Here is a 22,036-nt window from a genome sequence, read left to right on the forward strand (position 1 = left end):
CTCCATGAGGATAGACAACCTGTTTATCATGGGATTATCCAGATGCTTAAAAATATCTTATTGAATGTTGAAAAAGCATTCTTGGAGAAATGGTATAGAATATTGAATTTTCTGGGGGCGCCTGGATGGCTCAGAGGGTTAAGCCTCTGCCTTCGGCTCGGGTCGTGGTCTCGGGGTCTTGGGATCGAGCCCCGCATCGGGCTCTCTGCTCGGCAGGGAGCCTGCTTCCTCCTCTCTCTCTGCCTGTCTCTCTGCCTACTTGTGATCTCTGTACGTCAAATAAATAAATAAAATCTTTAAAAAAATAAAAAAGAATATTGAATTTTCTGGAGTATTGAGTAAAGCATTCTGTCAAATAGTGCTTTTTAGGTTCCCAACAATGTGATTCTCTTCTCAGGTGCTGGCTTGCGTTGGCTTTCTGAAGTCCTTGACTTATGTACCGCATTAACAAATGCTCAGGATGTCCAGCGTTTGAAAGCCTGGCTCTCTGAAACCTGGATAAATCTGGCAATGGTGGACTACCCTTATGAGTGTGACTTTTTACAGCCTTTGCCTGCTTGGCCTATAAAGGTAACAGAAAAATGTCCTTTCATCACTTTTAATATGAACTTCTGTCTCTCTCTCTTTCTTTTTGTTTATAGAAAGCATCTTTCTTTTTTTGTAATTTATATTCAAGTTAATTAACATATAGTGTATTATTAGTCTCAGGATTTTGTTCTGTTTTTTTTTTTTGTTTTTTTTTTTTAAGATTTTATTTATTTATTTGACAGAGAGAGAGAGAGAGAAATCACAAGTAAGCAGAGAGGCAGGCAGAGAGAGGGGGAAGCAGGCTCACTGCTGAGCAGAGAGCCCGATGCGGGGCTCGATCCCAGGACCCTGAGACCATGACCTGAGCCGAAGGCAGAGGCTTAACCCACTGAGCCACCCAGGCGCCCCATGTTCTGTTTTTTAAACTGGTGCTTTCTGTGACTTTTAGCATTAAAGGAATCTCCAGTGACAAAGGGACTCGGTTTGACTAACCTGGGCAGAAATCCTGACTTCTGTCACTTTCTGGTTACTCACTTGGACATCTACCTGACTTTTCTTTTTTTCCTTTTTTTAAAAGATTTATTTATTTATTTTTATTTATTTATCTTATTATTTAGCAACAGATAGAGGGAGAAGAAAAGAGTCATTTTGTTGTTGTTGTTAAAGACAAGTCTTCTTCTTTTTTTAAGATTTTATTTATTTATTTGACAGAGAGAGACACATCAACAGAGAGAACACAAGCAGGGGGAGTGGGAGAGGGAGAAGCAGGCTTCCCGCCGATCAGGGAGCCCCATGTGGGGCTCGATCCCAAGACCCTGGGATTATGAATTGAGACGAAGGCAAACACTTAATGACTGAGCCAGCCAGGTGCCCCAGGAAAGAGAGTCTTGAGCAGACTCTGTACTGAATGTAGAGTCTGAGCCCAAACAAAGAGTTGGTGACTTAACCAACTGCACCACCCAGGTGTCCCTTATCTAACACTTCTGAACATCAGTTTCCTCTCATTTGAATAAAGAAGACAAAATGAATAAATTATAGAGTTGTATGAATTAAAACTAATACTAGTAATTGCTGCTAATGGCGTGATTACTGTGTGCCATGTCTTGTGCTGAACACTTTGCATGGACAGTTTACTTATTACATCTTTGTAATGTATGTGAGACAGGTAGACCTGTGTCATATATGGTTAGTGGTTAATAAATGGCAAATGCTCTCACAGTGCTATGATTCAGTCAACTGCTAATGTGTTCTAAGTGCTACACATTTATCACAAAGGAGTGATCTCCATGCAGCAGGTGGAGTGGAAAGAGTATTGACTCTGGATCCTTGATCTAGAAACTGCCATTTACCAGCTGTGTGATCTTGGGTGAGGCTCTCTTCTTCTGAACCTCCACATCTTTCTCTGCAAAATGAAATAATTATACTTAGTTCTCCATAGGGTTGTGCTCAGGATCAAATAAAATATTAGATGTGAAACACTCTGGAAAGTGTAAAGACACCTTACATCATAAATGTTTAGGTTCTTTATATGGCAAAATGCTTTATTATGTATCTCCTTTTTAGCTTCTTTGTAAAGAACATTCTTAGTTTTAAAATCCAAGTTTGGCCAACTTGATGGTTAAGTTTAGAGAATATAACTGATTCTGCAGCTGGAATGAGTGCCAGAAATGTAAATAGACTTGATAATATGAGAACCGGTTTTCAAAAGCACTTTTTTTTTTTTTTTTTGTAATTTAATTTTTTTATTTTTTCAGCATAACAGTATTCATTATTTTTGCACCACACCCAGTGCTCCATGCAATCCGTGCCCTCTACAATACCCACCATCTGGTGCCCCCAACCTCCCACCCCCCACCCCTTCAAAATTCTCAGATCGTTTTTCAGAGTCCATAGTCTCTCATGGTTCACCTCCCCTTCCAATTTCCCTCAACTCCCTTCTCCTCTCCATCTCCCCTTGTCCTCCATGCTATTTGTTATGCTCCACAAATAACTGAAACCATATGATAATTGACTCTCTCTGCTTGACTTATTTCACTCAGCATAATCTCTTCCAGTCCCGTCCATGTTGCTACAAAACTTGGGGATTCATCCTTTCTTTCTTTCTTTTTTTTTTTTTTTTTTTTTTTTACAGCTTTATAAACATATATTTTTATCCCCAGGGGTACAGGTCTGCGAATCGCCAGGTTTACACACTTCACAACACTCACCATAGCACATACCCTCCCCGATATCCATAACCCCACCCCCTCTCCCAACCCCCTCCCCCCATCAACCCTCAGTTTGTTTTGTGAGATTAAGAGTCACTTATGGTTTGTCTCCCTCCCAATCCCATCTTGTTTCATTTACTCTTCTCCTACCCCCTCGACCCCCCATGTTGCATCTCCTCTCCCTCATATCAGGGAGATCATATGATAGTTGTCTTTCTCCGATTGACTTATTTCGCTAAGCATGATACCCTCTAGTTCCATCCACGTCGTCGCAAAAGGCAAGATTTCATTTCTTTTGATGGCTGCATAGTATTCCATTGTGTATATATACCACATCTTCTTTATCCATTCGTCTGTAGATGGACATCTAGGTTCTTTCCATAGTTTGGCTATTGTAGACATTGCTGCTATAAACATTCGGGTGCATGTGCCCCTTCGGATCACTACGTTTGTATCCTTAGGGTAAATACCCAGCAGTGCAATTGCAGGGTCATAGGGTAGTTCTATTTTCAACATTTTGAGGAACCTCCATGCTGTTTTCCAGAGTGGTTGCACCAGCTTGCATTCCCACCAACAGTGTAGGAGGGTTCCCCTTTCTCCGCATCCTCGCCAGCATCTGTCATTTCCTGACTTGTTAATTTTAGCCATTCTGACTGGTGTGAGGTGATATCTCATGGTGGTTTTGATTTGTATTTCCCTGATGCCGAGTGATATGGAGCACTTTTTCATGTGTCTGTTGGCTATCTGGATGTCTTCTTTGCAGAAATGTCTGTTCATGTCCTCTGCCCATTTCTTGATTGGATTATTTGTTCTTTGGGTGTTGAGTTTGCTAAGTTCTTTATAGATTTTGGACACTAGCCCTTTATCTGATATGTCATTTGCAAATATCTTCTCCCATCCTGTCAGTTGTCTTTTGGTTTTTTTAACTGTTTCCTTTGCTGTGCAAAAGCTTTTGATCTTGATAAAATCCCAAAAGTTCATTTTTGCCCTTGCTTCCCTTGCCTTTGGTGATGTTCCTAGGAAGATGTTGCTGCGGCTGACGTCGAAGAGGTTGCTGCCTGTGTTCTCCTCGAGGATTTTGATGGATTCCTTTCTCACATTGAGATCCTTCATCCATTTTGAGTCTATTTTCGTGTGTGGTGTAAGGAAATGATCCAATTTCATTTTTCTGCATGTGGCTGTCCAATTTTCCCAACACCATTTATTGAAGAGGCTGTCTTTGTTCCATTGGACATTCTTTCCTGCTTTGTCGAAGATGAGTTGACCATAGAGTTGAGGGTCCATTTCTGGGCTCTCTATTCTGTTCCATTGATCTATGTGTCTGTTTTTGTGCCAGTACCATGCTGTCTTGATGATGACAGCTTTGTAATAGAGCTTGAAGTCCGGAATTGTGATGCCACCAACTTTGGCTTTCTTTTTCAATATTCCTTTGGCTATTCGAGGTCTTTTCTGGTTCCATATAAATTTTAGGATTATTTGTTCCATTTCTTTGAAAAAAATGGATGGTACTTTGATAGGAATTGCATTAAATGTGTAGATTGCTTTAGGTAGCATAGACATTTTAACAATATTTATTCTTCCAATCCAGGAGCATGGAACATTTTTCCATTTCTTTGTGTCTTCCTCAATTTCTTTCGTGAGTACTTTATAGTTTTCTGAGTATAGATTCTTAGTCTCTTTGGTTAGGTTTATTCCTCGGTATCTTATAGTTTTGGGTGCAATTGTAAATGGGATGGACTCCTTAATTTCTCTTTCTTCTGTCTTGTTGTTGGTGTAGAGAAATGCAACTGATTTCTGTGCATTGATTTTATATCCTGACACTTTATTGAATTCCTGTACAAGTTCTAGCAGTTTTGGAGTGGAGTCTTTTGGGTTTTCCACATAGAGTATCATATCATCTGCGAAGAGTGATAGTTTGACTTCTTCTTTGCCGATTTGGATGCCTTTAATTTCCTTTTGTTGTCTGATTGCTGAGGCTAGGACTTCTAGTACTATGTTGAATAGCAGTGGTGATAACGGACATCCCTGCCGTGTTCCTGACCTTAGCGGAAAAGCTTTCAGTTTTTCTCCATTGAGAATGATATTTGCGGTGGGTTTTTCATAGATGGCTTTGATAATATTGAGGTATGTGCCGTCTATCCCTACACTTTGAAGAGTTTTGATCAGGAAGGGATGCTGTACTTTGTCAAATGCTTTTTCAGCATCTATGGAGAGTATCATATGGTTCTTGTTCTTTCTTTTATTAATGTGTTGTATCACATTGATTGATTTGCGGATGTTGAACCAGCCTTGCAGCCCTGGAATAAATCCCACTTGGTCGTGGTGAATAATCCTTTTAATGTACTGTTGAATCCTATTGGCTAGTATTTTGGCGAGAATTTTTGCGTCTGTATTCATCAAGGATATTGGTCTGTAGTTCTCTTTTTTGTTGGGATCCTTGTCTGGTTTTGGGATCAAGGTGATGCTGGCCTCATAAAATGAGTTTGGAAGTTTTCCTTCTATTGCTATTTTTTGGAACAGTTTCAGGAGAATAGGAATTATTTCTTCTTTAAATGTTTGGTAGAATTCCCCCGGGAAGCCTTCTGGCCCTGGGCTTTTGTTTGTTTGGAGATTTTTGATGACTGTTTCAATCTCCTTACTGGTTATGGGTCTGTTCAGGCTTTCTATTTCTTCCTGGTTCAGTTGTGGTAGTTTATATGTCTCTAGGAATGCATCCATTTCTTCCAGACTGTCAAATTTGTTGGTGTAGAGTTGCTCATAGTATGTTCTTATAATTGTCTGTATTTCTTTGGTGTTCGTTGTGATCTCTCCTCTTTCATTCATGATTTTATTTATTTGGGTCCTTTCTCTTTTCTTTTTGATAAGTCTGGCCAGGGGTTTATCAATCTTATTAATTCTTTCAAAGAACCAGCTCCTCGTTTCGTTGATTTGTTCTATTGTTTTTTTGGTTTCTATTTCATTGATTTCTGCTCTGATCTTTATGATTTCTCTTCTCCTGCTGGGTTTAGGGTTTCTTTCTTGTTCTTTCTCCAGCTCCTTTAGGTGTAGGGTTAGGTTGTGTACCTGAGACCTTTCTTGTTTCTTGAGAAAGGCTTGTACCGCTATATATTTTCCTCTCAGGACTGCCTTTGTTGTGTCCCACAGATTCTGAACTGTTGTGTTTTCATTATCATTTGTTTCCATAAATTTTTTCAATTCTTCTTTGATTTCCTGGTTGACCCATTCATTCTTTAGAAGGATGCTGTTTAGTCTCCATGTATTTGGGTTCTTTCCAAATTTCCTCTTGTTATTGAGTTCTAGCTTTAGAGCATTGTGGTCTGAAAATATGCAGGGAATGATCCCAATCTTTTGATACCGGTTGAGACTTGATTTAGGACCAAGAATGTGATCTATTCTGGAGAATGTTCCATGTGCACTAGAGAAGAATGTGTATTCTGTTGCTTTGGGATGAAATGTTCTGAATATATCTGTGATGTCCATCTGGTCCAGTGTGTCATTTAAGGCCTTGATTTCCTTGTTGATCTTTTGCTTGGATGATCTGTCCCTTTCAGTGAGGGGAGTGTTAAAATCCCCTACTATTATTGTATTCTTGTCGATGTGTTTCTTTGATTTTGTTATTAATTGGTTTATATAGTTGGCTGCTCCCACGTTAGGGGCATAGATATTTAAAATTGTTAGATCTTCTTGTTGGACAGTTCCTTTGAGTATGATATAGTGTCCTTCCTCATCTCTTATTATATTCTTTGGCTTAAAATCTAATTGATCTGATATAAGGATTGCCACTCCTGCTTTCTTCTGATGTCCATTAGCATGGTAAATTCTTTTCCACCCCCTCACTTTAAACCTGGAGGTGTCTTCGGGTGTAAGATGAGTTTCTTGTAGGCAACATATAGATGGTTTTTGTTTTTTTATCCATTCTGATACCCTGTGTCTTTTGATTGGGGCATTTAGCCCATTAACATTCAGGGTAAGTATTGAGAGATATGAATTTAGTGCCATTGTATTGCCTGTAAGGTGACTGTTATTGTATATTGTCTCTGTTTCTTTCTGGTCTACTACTTTGAGGGTCTCTCTTTGCTTAGAGGACCCCTTTCAATATTTCCTGTAGAGCTGGTTTGGTATTTGCAAATTCTTTCAGTTTTTGTTTGTCCTGGAAGCTTTTAATCTCTCCTTCTATTTTCAATGATAGCCTAGCTGGATATAGTATTCTTGGCTGCATGTTTTTCTCATTTAGTACTCTGAATATATCATGCCAGCTCTTTCTGGCCTGCCAGGTCTCTGTGGATAAGTCTGCTGCCAATCTAATATTTTTACCATTGTACGTTACAGACTTCTTTTCCCGGGCTGCTTTCAGGATCTTTTCTTTGTCACTAAGACTTGTCAATTTTACTATTAGGTGACGGGGTGTAGACCTATTCTTATTGATTTTGAGGGGGGTTCTCTGAACCTCCTGGATTTTGATGCTTGTTCCCTTTGCCATATTGGGGAAATTCTCTCCAATAATTCTCTCCAATATACCTTCTGCTCCCCTCTCTGTTTCCTCTTCTTCTGGAATCCCAATTATTCTAATGTTGTTTCGTCTTATGGTGTCACTTATCTCTCGAATTCTCCCCTCGTGGTCCAGTAGCTGTTTGTCCCTCTTTTGCTCAGCTTCTTTATTCTCTGTCATTTGGTCTTCTATATCGCTAATTCTTTCTTCTGCCTCATTTATCCTAGCAGTGAGAGCCTCCATTTTTGATTGCACCTCATTAATAGCTTTTTTGATTTCAACTTGGTTAGATTTTAGTTCTTTTATTTCTCCAGAAAGGGCTTTTATATCTCCCGAGAGGGTTGCTTTAATATCTTCCATGCCTTTTTCAAGCCCGGCTAGAACCTTGAGAATCATCATTCTGAACTCTATATCTGACATATTACCAATGTCTGTATTGATTAGGTCCCTAGCCTTTGGTATTGCCTCTTGTTTTTTTTTTTTTGTTGTGAATTTTTCCGCCTTGTCATTTTGTCCAGATAAGAGTTTATGAAGGAGCAAGTAAAATACTAAAAGGGTGGCAACAACCCCAGGAAAATATGCTTTAGCCAAATCAGAAGAGATCCCGAATTGTGAGGGGGGAGAAAGGGGATAAAAAGGGGTTCAGAAAGAAAGAAAGAAAAAAAAAACTATTAAAAAAAAGAAAGCCGATAAAGAAAAAATATAAAAAGAGGAAAAAATATATATATATTAGATAAACTATTTAAAAAACGTTAAAAAAAGAAAACGGTAAAAGTTAAAAAAAATTTAGCAGAAGAAGAGAAAAAAAAAATTGAAAAAGAAAAAAAAATTAAATTAACTGCAAGGCTAAAAAATCATGGGGAGAAAGCCATGAGTTCCGTGCTTTGCTTTCTTCTCCTCTGGAATTCCGCCGTTCTCCTTGGTAGGTGAACTTGGTCCTGGCTGGGTTTCCCGTAGATCTTCTGGGGGAGGGGCCGTTGTAGTGATTCTCAAGCGTCTTTGCCCCAGGCCGAGTTGCACCGCCCTTACCCGGGGCCGCGCTGAGTCATCCGCTCGGGTTCGCTTTCGGGAGCTTTTGTTCCCTGAGCGCTTTCCGTAGAGTCCGGAGGACGGGAATAAAGATGGCGGCCTCCCGGTCTCCGGCCCGGAGGAGCCGAGAGCCCGGGGCCCCACTCCTCAGTGCGCCCTCAGAGAACAGCGCCCAATGACTCCCGTCACCCTGGCCTCCGGCCGCGCTCCGAGCTCACCGAGCCTGCGACCGGTTCAAGGCAACCCTGAGCTGAGAGTCACTCCTCGGCTCTGTCTCTGCAGCCGGCTTCCCCGTTCTAATACCGGTAAGCTCTGCGACACTGAGACACCCCCGATCCTTCTGCGACCCTGCGGGACCTGAGGCCACGCTGACCCCGCCTGGGCTTCACCCCAGTTAAGCCTCTGGAGCGATGTCCCTCAGCGGAACAGACTTTTAAAAGTCCTGATTTTGCTCCGTTGCTCCGCCGCTCGCCGGGAGCCGGCCCCTCCCCCTGCGGTCTATCTTCCCGTCGCTTTGGATTCACTTCTCCGCCAGTCCTACCTTGCAGAAAGTGGTTGATTTTCTGTTTCTAGAATTGCTGTTCTTCTTCTCTTCAATCTCCCGTTGGATTTGTAGGTGTTTGCAATCTTTAGATAAGCTATTTAGCTGATCTCCCGCTACCCGAAGTAGTCTCAGCCTGCTACTTCTCCGCCATCTTGACTCCTCCTCAAAAGCACTTTTAACAGTCCCTTTGAAGTTAATATTAAATGAACATTTTGCTTAAAACTTTATAACCCAAATGGAACAAGGTCATTTGCTATTAGAGATATTTTTCTTCATCTAAAAAGTAGAATGACAATTGGATGTCTTGCACATATAGGCCAGAGGTAAATGTGTATTGAATTAAATTGAATTTAGATAATTCAGAAATATTTAAAAGAGCTGTCTCTCTCATGGTAAGAAAACCTGGATCAAAATAATGAGAAAAAACTAAATTCGAGTCAGTTAGCCTCCATATATGTCTTTGTGCTAATAAGGCCTTAGCTGTATTATTTTACTGTTGCAGAACACTTTCATATATGCTATCCCATTTAATCCCCTTATATATGAAAAAGAGGTACAATGGAGAGGAAATTTATGGAGTTTTTATAAAGAGGATATTTAAGCTCAGTGAAGATGGTGAAAGTGGGATTTGAGCTTGGGTCTACCATTGTTCAGAACCTCTGATCTTCTACCATATTGCACTGCATGAGGAGAGGATTTGGCTGAAGTTTTGGGTGGATCACTCCCTGCATTGTGACAACTATCAGATTTAACTGTATTCTCTTTACAAAGTGATAATTACTTTTGCATTTTTATGCCCACTTGAAGAACAAATGAGTTGTCAGGTGATAAAAACATATGGGGAATTCCCTTGTTATTTATAACAAAAGTTAACAAACTTTATTTGTAAAGAACTAGATAGTAAATATTTTATGTTTTATGGGCCATTCGGTTTCTGCTGCAGTTATTCAGTTCTGCAGCTGTAGCAAGAAAGTAGCCAGTGTCACAAAAAATACTTTATTTATAAAACAGGCTGTAGCCTGGATTTGGCCTGTGGGCTTTAGTATGCCAACCCCTGATTTAGAAAAAAGCCAGAGGAATATGGCTTTTTAGTGTTCATTTGTTTAATATTTGGAACAAGGAACACTAACTTTGCTTCTCTACGCATTTCTTTAATGTTCCTTTTGAGGTACTTTGCTGTTGCATCTTTAAATGTAAATAAATGTCTATCCTTTCTTTCTCTTAAATATTCACTCAAAGTTAGTGGAGTGTATCTGAGATATTTGCATTCTGTTTTTGATCTAGCACAGTTCTTTTATTTTTAGTGCATATACATTATAAAAGTTTATTTTTAAGACAAGGTAACTTGGGTCTTTGCCCTACAATCACCTTTTGTTTTTCTTCAGGACTACTTCTTGTCATTCTTTTCAGTTACTTCTTACAGTTTTATCTTTTTGGCATATTAAGAAATTCTTGATTGCTTATAATATGTTTATGATTCTGTTTCTTGCCTGTACACCAACCAAAAGAAATCTCTCTTTGCCCCCTGCTTGAGAAATTTCATTGCCCTATTTCCAGTTTTATCCTATATGATTTCAGAGTATTTCTACTACATGCCTCCCTCCCAGACTTTTAGCTTTATATCACTTTCTTTCACTGTTCATTCTATTTCTCCTTTCTTGACCTCCTCTCTGTTCTCCCAACCCACTAATCCCAGGAACACTACCCAGTTGGGGACCGCTCTTTCACTTGGATAGTTCCATTTAACCAGGACTCCTCCTCCCTCTGATAACTTCCTCCTTTTTAAAGGGCTGACAAACAGCCGTACTTTTCTAAGTCTGTAACTCAGGCTTAGGATAGTGAGATGATGTGTAACAGTTGGGTTATGAAAAAAAGTAGGTGATTTCCAATTCTGCCTGGACCTTGTATGGTTCTGAAGGATCCATAGGCAGTGATTGAATGTCTTTTCTGTGTCAACTCAAGTATCGTTCTTTTTAATTTGTTTGTGGGCTCTGTACACTCAGACTCCATTTGCTTTTGTTTACTGTTAACAGAAGCTGCAACATTCATGCAGAAATAATCATGGACTTGGCTGAGGGAACACAAGAAGAGAAAAGGGAAATAGAAAACCTCTCTGTCATTTGACTGCTCCGTCAGCATAAAAACTACTAGACCTCTTCTCAGCTTAAAGAGCAGTGTTTAAGGATACTATAGAGGTTGTTTATTTTGAATAAGTTTTTAGCTGATAACTCACCACATCTCTTGGCTTAGCCTTCTGAGCATGCAGATAGATATAGTGAAATAATAAGACATAAAATGGAAAATTTCTTCCGTTTGTCTTGGTGTTTGATAATGTATTCGACCTCTCTGGGTGGTTTAAGCGGTTTAGGTGCATTCTATGAAAGGAGAGCTTTTAATGACAAAACTAATGTGATTATCTGTGAGTGTGAGAGGGGTATTGAAACCTTAGAGAAAGAAAATCTGTTAGAAAAGCTGAATGTATCTGCTTAATCCTTTCTCTAATGTGGATGGACCATACTTTCTGAGAGGAGGTTGGTCTTTTTTTTTTAACCTATCATCTTTCCTTTTAAAAAAAACTTCTTTGCCCCCTTTTTCTTTCTCTTATTCAAATGCTTATCCTTATAGGTAAAGGGACACGTAAAGCTTTGAAACAGATCATTATCTTTACTTTTTCTAGTTTATGTGGGGTCAAAGTGCAAATCTAAATATTTGGGTGCAGAGCTAATTAGTTTGGTACTAAGATAAAAATGTTCTGTTTCTACACTCTTTAAAGCCATAATTAAAATGGATGTGTAATGCTCTTTTAAATTTTTTTCCCCTGTACGTTCACTTTTGCTCTAGGAAATAGAAGGTAAATTAAGTATTTTGTATGTTGATTGTTGAGCCTCATATTAATTACTATTTTACAGTTCTCTTTGTTGCATAATAAAAAAGTTGTGTGATTTTTTTTTTAAGATTTTATTTATTTATTACAGAGAGAGCACAAGTAGGGGGAGCAGCAGGCAGAGGGAGAGGGAGAAGCAGGTTCCCCACTGAGCAGGGAGCCTGACATGGAGTCGATCCCAGGGTCCTGGGATCATGACCTGAGCCGAAGGCAGCTACCTAACTGACTGAGCCACCCAGGCGCCCCCCAAAAGTTGTATGATTTTTACATAAATATAAAATTTAGGGGCGACGGAGTGGCTTAGTGGGTTGGGCCTCTGCATTCGGCTCAGGTCATGATCTCAGGGTCCTGGGATCGAGCCCCGCATCGGGCTCTCTGCTCCACAGCGAGCCTGCCTCTCTGCCTAGTTGTGATTTCTCTCTATCAAATAAATATTAAATATATATATATATATATATAATTTATATAATATAAAATATATATTATCTATTTTATTTTTATATTGAATCCCTTTTATTAAAATTTTTACCTAAGACAGATAAACTTAGAAAACTATAAAGATAATCTAAGAATAAAAAAAATTGCTTAAAAAATTAAGCGTGAGACTACAGGTATATTTAGGCACTGTTTGTGTTGTTATTTTTCTCTTGTACTAAAACTTTGAGGTTGAGTATGTGTAGTGTTGGTTATTACAAATGGAAGCTCCAGAGTGTGTCTTCCGTTTGAATTCCAGCTCTGCCACTTCCTGGCTGTATGACTTTGGGCAAGTTTCTTAGCCTCTCTGTGCTTTAGTTTCCTCATTGGCAAAGTGGGGATATCCTATTTGTAATGCTTATTAGGGTCATTATGAGAATTTAATAGAACCCCATGTATAGTAAGCACTAAAGTGATACTAGTTATATGATAGTAACTATTATTGTTGTTACATAATAATAGAGGGACAGTGTTATCCCAGGACTTTGTCGCCAGAGTCTGGGTTCAGACTACTAAAATTGTATGTCTGTAGCCAGACCTCTCCCAGCTTATTTTCTCCTCTGTGATATGGGGATGGCCTTGTGTTTTACCCTGGGCCATTGTAGAGAAAGTACCTGACCTCGAGGAATATTCGGTAGTTGTACTAGCAGCCTCAGTCCCAGATGTTCTCGTATCAGTGAATTTATGGCACAAGTAGAAATGCTATACCTTACATAGAAATTGTTTGGAAGAAGCTAGTTTGATAGTGTCCATGAAATTAGTAGGAAGTACAGTACAGAGGCTATAATGGGTGGTGAGTATTCTGAATGAAAGTGGTTGGCAGGGACTCTTACCTTGTTGTCTGAGTAGATCATAGCCCCTAAATAAACAGTCAGTTGGATAATAACTGCAAATTATCAGGCTTAAGGTGAAGTGGGTATTAGATGAGGTTGAACCAAAGAAGCTGATAGCTTGACCACCTTTGACTTATAAACATGGCAGTTTCATGTGGATCCAACTTAACATTTACATAAGTGTTTTGTGCATTCTGTGGATTTTTTTTTTTTAAGATTTTATTTATTTGACAGAGAGAGAGAGAGAGAGAGATCACAAGTAGGCAAAGAGGCAGGCAGAGAGAGAGGGGAGGAAGCAGGCTCCCTGTGGAGCAGAGAGCCCGATGCGGGGCTCGATCCCAGGACCCTGAGATCATGACCTGAGCTGAAGGCAGAGGCCTTAACCCACTGAGCCACCCAGGCGCCCCATTCTGTGGATTTTTAATAAAAGTACGTGATTATCTTTTTTTTTTTTTTTTAAGATTTTATGTATGTATTTGACAGAGAGAGAGATCACAAATAGAGACGCAGGCAGAGAGAGGGGGGAAGCAGGGTCCCTGTTGAGCAGAGAACTGGATGCAGGGCTGGATCCCAGGACTCTGAGATCATGACCTGAGCTGAAGGCAGAGGCTTAACCCACTGAGCCACCCAGGTGCCCCTGATTATCTCCTTTTATTCTTTTTTATTTGTGTTTTATTTTTGAATTTTATTTATTTAAGAATAGAGGAAGAGAGAGAGAAAGACAGAGTGCTTGTATGAGCAGGGTGGGGGAGAGGAGCAGAGGGAGAAGAACAAGCAGACTCTGTGCTGAGTGTGGAGCCCAACACAGGGCTCAATTCTACAACCCCAAGATCATGACATGAGCTGAAATCAAAAGTCAGACACTTAACTGACTGAATGAGCCACCCAGGCGCCCCATGATTATCTTCTTTTGACTAAGCATGGAAATAGTGCTGAGGTTTTGCTAGTATAAGTTCAGTATTTTTTTTGAAAATTTCATTCTTTACCACCATAATTGTTAAGAAAGTACATAGAGATATGTAGAGATTGTGTTCTTTATGCTAGAGGATGATACTTAGACTTACAGAAGTTTTGAGCTAGAAAGGAACTTTAGGAACAGTAAAATAATAAAATTCTCTTAGTAAATTTGTAGGTATTTTACAAAAAAAAATTTAAGTGATTTTTTTTAGGCCTTCTGTTATCTGGTATACCAGTAGAATTATAAATTGGTACTTTATTTCTGTAACGCAACTTGACAGGATGTAGCAAAGGCCTTAAAAATATTTATTTCCTGGGGCACCTGGGTGGCTTAGTTGGTTAAGCATCTGCCTTCAGCTTAGGTCATGATCCTAGGGTCCTAGGTTTGAACCCCCACCACGTGGGCTCCCTGCTCAGCAGGACGCCTGCTTCTCCCTCTCCCTCTGCTCCTCCCCACTGCTCCTGCTCTCTCTTGCTCTCTCTCAGATAAATAAATAAAATCTTTTTTAAAAATGTTTATTTCCTTTGAATCAGTTATCTCAAGAAAACAGTTAAGGATATATGTAAAGATTTAGCCTCAGGTTTATTTATTGTAGCCTTTGTAGTGTAAAAGATTGGGAATGATACAGATGAGCAATTGTAGGATTGCTTCAACTTTTCCTCAACTCCTCATCCTGATTGCTCCTTTGGTCATTGTCTTTAAAGTGTGGTGCTCAGGGCCCCTGGGTGGCTCAGAGGGTTAAGCCTCTCCCTTCAGCTCAGGTCATGATCCCAGAGTCCTGGGATCGAGTCCCACATCGGGCTCTCTGCTCAGCAGGGAGCCTGCTTCCTCTCCCCTCTCTGTCTCTCTGCCTACTTGTGATCTCTCTCTCTGTCAAATAAATAAATAAATAAAATCTTTTAAAAAAAAAATGTGGTGCTTAGAACTGGACCCAGTACCCCAAAGGAGCCTTGACCTCAAAGAGGACAGTGGACCCAGGAGTGGCCTTAATCTGGACATGGAATTTCTATTAGATGCCAAGTTTCTGACCAGGATGTTCTCTTTGTGTAACCGGACTGCTGAAACCCAAGTATTGTCAGCTGGTGCCAGTCCCCAGCCATGCTTGTGTCTTTTAAGGAGTGACAGTAACTGCTATTGGCAGAGATGGCTATTCATGGGTACTCCTTTTCTTTGCCTGACAGAGGGCCAGTGTTCTAGCTCCGAGAGGGGATCTGATGCCAGCATGTGAGTCACACTTAACTTGCTACTGTTCTTTTCGAGTTTTAGGCTACTTCTTTGTTGTTGCTCATCAGCACTCACTTTTCCTCCTGCCCAGCTTACATTGTCACCCTGTCTCATCTGTTGAGCTATATGCTTGACCTTAGTTCTCTTCCATGCATTCCACAGGTCCATTCCATAGAATTCCATAGACATTGAATTTTCCCTGATTGATTTCTTCCGCCTTTTCACGTTTCCCTTTTTTATCAGAAAGGTGTTGCTGGAAACTAGTCCTAAGCAAAACTGATTAGAGGCTAGGTTTGCTTTTTGCTGTTTACTTCCTTTCTCAGTGTCCTCCTTTTCTGAGTGGGTGCATATCCCGAGCCCAGGCCTTGTGGCTTCTGCTGCCCAGAGCCTATCCCCGAAGTAGAGTAACTAGACTCTTTCTTTCTTGGCTCTTTCTTCTCTGGATGTGTCTATCTCTTTTAATCAGAACTTGCCTGCTATATACATTTTTTCCATATAAAATGAGAAAGGAACAAATCACTGACTTCATGTCAAGGTGTTAATAGAAGATGAAAGCTTACTGAGTGTGTTTTCCTTGCCATTGTGGCTATTTGCGGTTTTACAAGGGATGCTTTTTAAGCTGTGTAGCTTGATGGATAAGACTTGTATTTTATAACTAGAGAGATCTGGGGTTGTATCTAGATCTTAACATGTACTAGCCAAGTAACCTCGAATAAGAGGTTTAAGATTCAGTTTCTCTATATAAAATAGTGAATGATAATATATCTGATAAGATTGTTTGAGGACTATATGATATAATGGTTGTAAACCCATAACTCAGTAATTAGTAGTTATGGTTGTTTTTTTTTCTGTGATTCCATTGCCTGTGATTTTCCCCCACAGTTTATTGTGAAGAATTACAAATGTAGAAACATTAAAATAATTGGACAGTGAACACCCATAAAAATGACACCTAAATTCTAGAAAAGTATTTTGCTGTATTTGATTTTGCACATACATATTTGCCTAACCATCCTTCTATCCTTTATTCCATTTTATTTTTAAAATGCATTTCAAGGTAAGTTGCAGATATCAGTATACTTCTTTTGAACATTTCACCTTTATCATTATTAATGGGACTTCAGGATTTGTTTATGATTTTTTTTAGATAAAATTTATGTACTGTGAATTACACAGATTGCCAATGAACTGTTTGTTGTATAACCCAGACCTCTATGAAGATATGGAATATTTCCCTCCCCTGAAAATGCCCCATGCCACTGTCTAGTCACTCATGCTTTCACTCCTCACCCCAAGTATTGTCTGTGATTTTTTTTTAAAGATTTATTTATTTGACAGAGATCACAAGTAGGAAGAGAGGCAGGCAGAGAGAGGGGGGGAAGCAGGTTCCCTGCTGAGCAGAGAGCCCGATGCGGGGCTGGATACCAGGACCCTGGGATCATGACCTGAGCCGAAGGCAGAGGCTTTACCCACTGAGCCACCCAGGCACCCCTTGTCTATGATTTTTAATACTAGAATTGCATGGGGTGCCTGGGTGGCTCAGTGGGTTAAAGCCTCTGCCTTCGGCTCGGGTCATGATCCCAGGGTCCTGATATCCAGCCCCGCATCGGGCTCTCTGCTCAGCAGGGAGCCTGCTTCCTCCTCTCTCTCTGCCTGCTTGTGATCTCTCTCTGTCAAATAAATAAATAAAATCTTTAAAAAAAAACAAACTGGAATTTCAGATGCTGATTATAGTCTAGTGATAGGAATATTTGGAAGCTGGATTATTGCCTAATATGCTTCTTACCATACCACAGATGTTGGAGCTTGGTATAGTTTTTCCATAAGAAATTTTATAAATTTTGTAGTTTGATAAAAATGTGCTTACTCATTCAGCTAGCATTTAGTTGTCAGATACTTTGCTAAGTTCTGAGTGAGATGTTCTAGAATTACATGAGTACAGTGCAGTGTTATAGGGGCTCTGCTATAGGGCATAAGTAGAAGCATAAAGCGGGTATTTAGTTCTTCCCGACTTGAGGCCGTAGCTAATGATGGCCTTACAGAGGAGGTGATACTTGAGCTAAATATCATAGAAAATGAATTGGTGTTTGCCAGACATTAATGGAGTGGGAGAGTGGGAAAGGGTATTTCAGGGTGAGTAAAGGCAAAGAGAAGAGAAAGAGCCTGGTGTGATGGGAATGGTTTTGCTAGATTGAAAGAAAGGATGAGCCTACAGTGGTAGATGTGGAGGACTTTGCATACCATACAAATGACTTTGGTTTATTTCTGTAGCTAAGAGAATAATTTAAATTTTATACTTGGAAATTAATGGTTTATTCATTTATGAATGGGATTATACTCGAGATGAAAACTATCAAGCAGTGCTATTAGATGTTTAAGATTGTTTTATAGACAAATGAAAATCCTATTCTTTTTTCATTAAAAATTACAATTTTATAAATATATTGACTCTTTTTCCTTTACATTTCTTTAAAATGGTAGGTAGTGTGCCAGTATTTGAAAAATCCCAGTGTATCTGATGCACAGCTTCTGCAGAATATTTTCCAAGCTCTGAATGTCTATTATAATTATTCAGGCCAGGCGAGTTGCCTGAATATATCAGAGACAACAACTAGCAATCTGGGAACCCAGGGTTGGAGCTATCAGGTAAGCGTGTATCATTTCCTCAAGTGGAACTTACTTTTCACTGATATCGTTGTACTGTAACAGAGTTCACAAGATTTTGTCACTGACCTGGATCCAAATCTGGGCTCCATTATCTTACACTGTGAGACCATGGATAAGTTCGTTCGTTCGTTCATTCGTTCCTTCCTTCCTGTATTTAATCATCACCAAATATATTCTGGGTACTTACGCATGTCATACAGCGTTCTAGGCTGCACACACAGAGAGATAAATAGGACATGATCTCTCCTTCAAATATAGCTCAGTGAAAAAAGATACTTATGTTATAATAGATCTTTATAAATTCTATAAAGAAGCATTTTATGGATACAGAAAAGAAGGGCAGTCTAACTTGACTCTCTCTCAACCTCCATTCCTTAATCTGTATGATACTAATAATAATACATTCCCTCCAGAGTTGTTTTGATGATTAATTATGATAAAAGATGTGAAAGAAAGCAGTTTACAAAGGAAGAATATATAGCCCTAACTTTTGTAACTTCTTAGCTGGGCCTTTCCTGGAATAACAAAAGATGGTTTAACAGAGTAAAGAGCGCGTACTCTGAAGCCAGACTGCCTGAGTTCAAGTTCTAGCTTTGCTACTATTCACTGTATGACTTTGGGTAATTTATTTAACTCTGTGCCTCATTTTCTTACTGGATTCTCTTTTGGTTTCCTTTTATAGGCCTGCACAGAAATGATCATGCCTTTTTGTACTAATGGTATTGATGACATGTTTGAACCTCACGCATGGAACTTGAGGGAATTTTCTGATGACTGTTTTAAACAGTGGAGTGTAAGACCGAGGCCTGCCTGGATCATTACTATGTATGGAGGCAAAAACATCAGTTCACACACAAACATCATTTTTAGGTGAGTTTTTACTGATGCAAAGGAAAACTTTGGTTGATGGAGACATTTGTAGAATAGCTGAGAAGATAGAACAAGAAAAAATGCTGACAGTAAACAATATAGAATGCAGTAGTGGTATCCATCATGTCTTTCATTGAAAGATAGTGGATGCTGGGGTGCCTGGGTGGCTCAGTGGGTTAAAGCCTCTGCTTTAAAGCTCAGGTCGTGATCCCGGGTTCCTGGGATCAAGCCCCGCAGCTTCGCAGCATCAGCATCGGGCTCTCTGCTCAGCAGGGAGCCTGCTTCCCTTCCTCTCTCTGCCTGCCTCTCTGTTACTTGTGATCTCTCTGTCAAATAAATAAATAAAATCTTAAAAAAAAAAAAAAGAAAGTGGATACTGTATAAGAGATATGATTTTATATTCTTTTACCAACATGGTTAAAGGCTTAAAAAGAATAATAACAACGACATTTAAATATTTTATTGAAAAAAAGGGTAGCACTAAATGAAGCATCATCTGCTGCTCTCAATTTGTGTCGCTGTTGATACTAATTGTTAATAAATGTGTTTTTAGTATTTGTTCAAACACTTTTGAGGTGCCTACACTGTTCTGTTTCAGGCACTAAGTGAGGCACTTTAAATAAGTTGCCTAATTGAATCCTCACAACAGTTCTGTGAAGTAGTTGTTACAGTCCCGTTCTTATGAGGAGGAAAGTGAAGGTCACTGTGTTCAGTCACTTGCCAAACCTTGTCTAGCTTTGTCATAGTTACTAAGTGATAAAGCAGCTTTGTCATAGTAACTAAGTGATAAAGCCAGATTTCAACGTTGGCCTGTGACTACAAAACCTGTGTTTGTTCTGTGTTATGTTGCTTCTTTAGAAGGAATAGATGTATTTGGTATTGGCTCATGTCAGACATAATCGAGTGGACTCCTGTTTGTATCTGATTGTGACTTTAAAATTTCCATATTTTTTGGTTCAAACAGTAGGCTGTCAGCTCTTAAGATAACAGTCAGTTACTAAAAAAAGTCCCCAAATCTGCATAAAAATAGTAGGAGATAGTATATATACTTCTTAATGTGGAGTCATTCTTTAAACTGTAAATGTCATTCTTTTACAAGCTCTTTAAAATTACAGTCAAATTTGACCTTCTGGACAGGGCCAGTAGCTGAAGGATCATTCTCTGGATTTAGGCTGGTGGCACTGCCCTCTTTGCAAAAGAGCCTTTCTTATTAGATTCATGCTGTTGGCTAACCCAACAGGTTACCTGCCCCAAATAAAAGGTGAAACACTTAAATGGAAAATGTAAAGATTCTTCTGTTTAATTTTTTTAAATTGTGTTTCTTTTTTTTTTTTTTTTAAGATTTTTTATTATTTGACAGACAGAGATCACAAGTAGGCAGAGAGGCAGACAGAGAGAGAGGAGGAAGCAGGCTCCCCATGGAGCAGAGAGCCAGATGCGGGGCTTGATCCCAGGACCCTGGGATCATGACCTGAGCCGAAGGCAGAGACTTTAACCCACTGAGCCCCCCAGGCGCCCCTTAAATTGTGTTTCTTATTATCAGTAGGATTTTTCAAAACTATACTTTTCCACTCAATCTTATAAAGTGATGGTTGAGCAAATAAATCTAAGTATAGATTATTTAAGGAAGCTGTGCCAAACTAGGGTGTGTGAAATCAGGAAAACATGAAGGGACCTAAAGGACTGTAAAAGGCTGAGAAGACTCAATGCTTTTGGTGTCCAGGTTCATTTTTGTTCTTCAGAAGAGGAAATACTTTGTCAATTTCTTGTTTTTTCCTTGGTAATTTATCTCCATATAGTATTTAAATGGATTTCAGTAGCATGCTGATACTTTAAGCTCATCCTTCCTTGCTTTAACCCTATAAAGCCGAAGTTCAAGTTGAATTGTAGAGTCTTTAAATCCTTATATGAAGGTTTTAATATGTGACTTTTGGTTAAATATATTGTCCTTTTTTATTGGAGTCAACCAGTATAGATAAGTATTTTGGATATCAATTTGAGCTTTTATTTTGCTTAGGCTATCAAAATCATCATCATCATTGGGGAAGGAGGCAGATTTTGTGAGAAAATTTTGGAGAATAGAACTGAAGCCAAGAGATGGGAATTATAGCTTAGTGTTAGAAACTTTTAACTGCATATTAAGGTGGGACTTTCTAACAGAACTGTGCAAAGGTCAAATGAGCTGTTTTAAATAAAATTACTAAGCTCTTGGATCCTCAGTCTACTTTTCTGTAAAATGCTAATAATAATACCACTCACGGCACTGTGTTGTGTGATGTTTAAGAGTTAACCCAAGGAAATATTTGGCCCAGATTGACAGATATATGTGCTCAAAAAATATTTGTTGAATGAATAAATGGAAATACACTCTCTGCCTTGTACTTAATGTCCTAGCCACAGGGAACTATTTGTCTTTGCGTGTTCTTTCACTTCCTCTTTTTCTCCCTTTCTTAAGACTCAGGCGTCTTCCAAGAAACCTTCCCTGAGTCCTCCAGGGAGGTTAGATTTCTCCCAACCCTTTAGCTCCCCTGTGACTATCACTTAACACTCTGTGTGGAAATTACCTATTTCTTTCTGCCCCATGAGATTATAAACTTCTCAGTGGCAGAGACTTTGTCTTAATCATATCTGTGCCTTTGATACTCTGGTGACTGGCACATACTGGATGCCCAAGAAATGTGTGTGTTGATAAAGACAAGGAACGAAATACAAAGCTTAGAAAGGCTTCCAAGACATATGAAAGTTTAAAAGCGGGACTGTGTGAAGATAATGAGGTTTTTGTTTTGTTTTGTTTTGCAGTGGCAAGTCTACTTTTAAAAAAGAAATCTTTATGCTGCTAGGTGTGAGAAATCCAATGTAAAAATTTTAAAGTTTTAAAAAATTCAAAATTTTCCTGCTTTTCTGAAGAAAACACATTCTCAAAGAAACAGCCTTAGGTGTCTCTGTTCTGTTTACTTCATGGTATCAGCTAGAAAAAGGTTCTGGTTGATGACTAAGAAAATGTTCAAGGAACCAGGTGGAAAGTGTCTTTATGTCCCTGCCTCTCTCCTTTGGTCATCTCACACAAATCTAGTTGTGACTGCTTTTCTGAATGAAAAGTTCAGTATGAATTTATCTGATCAGAGGTTTGTCAGTTAAATTAAAAGCTTGGGCTTTAAGTCAGGGAGACCTAAGAGTTAAGCTGTATAGACTTAGGCAAATTGCCAATTTGTTTAAGGTAGAAATAGTGACTATGAACCAGAGATACTTTAATGAGTAAATAGATTGTCATGGAAGTAAGCACCATGAGGGCAGAGATTTTGTCTGCTCACCGTTGACTGCATCGTACA

The 22,036-nt window shown here is 39.3% G+C and overlaps 1 protein-coding gene across 4 annotated transcripts in view; it reads left to right on the forward strand.

The window, feature by feature from the left end:
* PRCP (prolylcarboxypeptidase) overlaps positions 1–22,036 on the forward strand; it is an 80,527-nt gene that overhangs the window by 49,907 nt on the left and 8,584 nt on the right. For all 4 annotated transcript variants that reach the window (XM_047692941.1, XM_047692942.1, XM_047692943.1 and 1 more), the window contains exons 7-9: positions 398–570; positions 17,652–17,816; positions 18,520–18,707. In XM_047692941.1, the coding sequence (XP_047548897.1) occupies positions 398–570; positions 17,652–17,816; positions 18,520–18,707 (526 nt within the window). The remainder of the gene's footprint in view (positions 1–397; positions 571–17,651; positions 17,817–18,519; positions 18,708–22,036) is intronic.

The sequence above is a fragment of the Lutra lutra genome, chromosome 10 (assembly GCF_902655055.1).
Source record: "Lutra lutra chromosome 10, mLutLut1.2, whole genome shotgun sequence".
Lineage (NCBI taxonomy): Eukaryota > Metazoa > Chordata > Mammalia > Carnivora > Mustelidae > Lutra > Lutra lutra.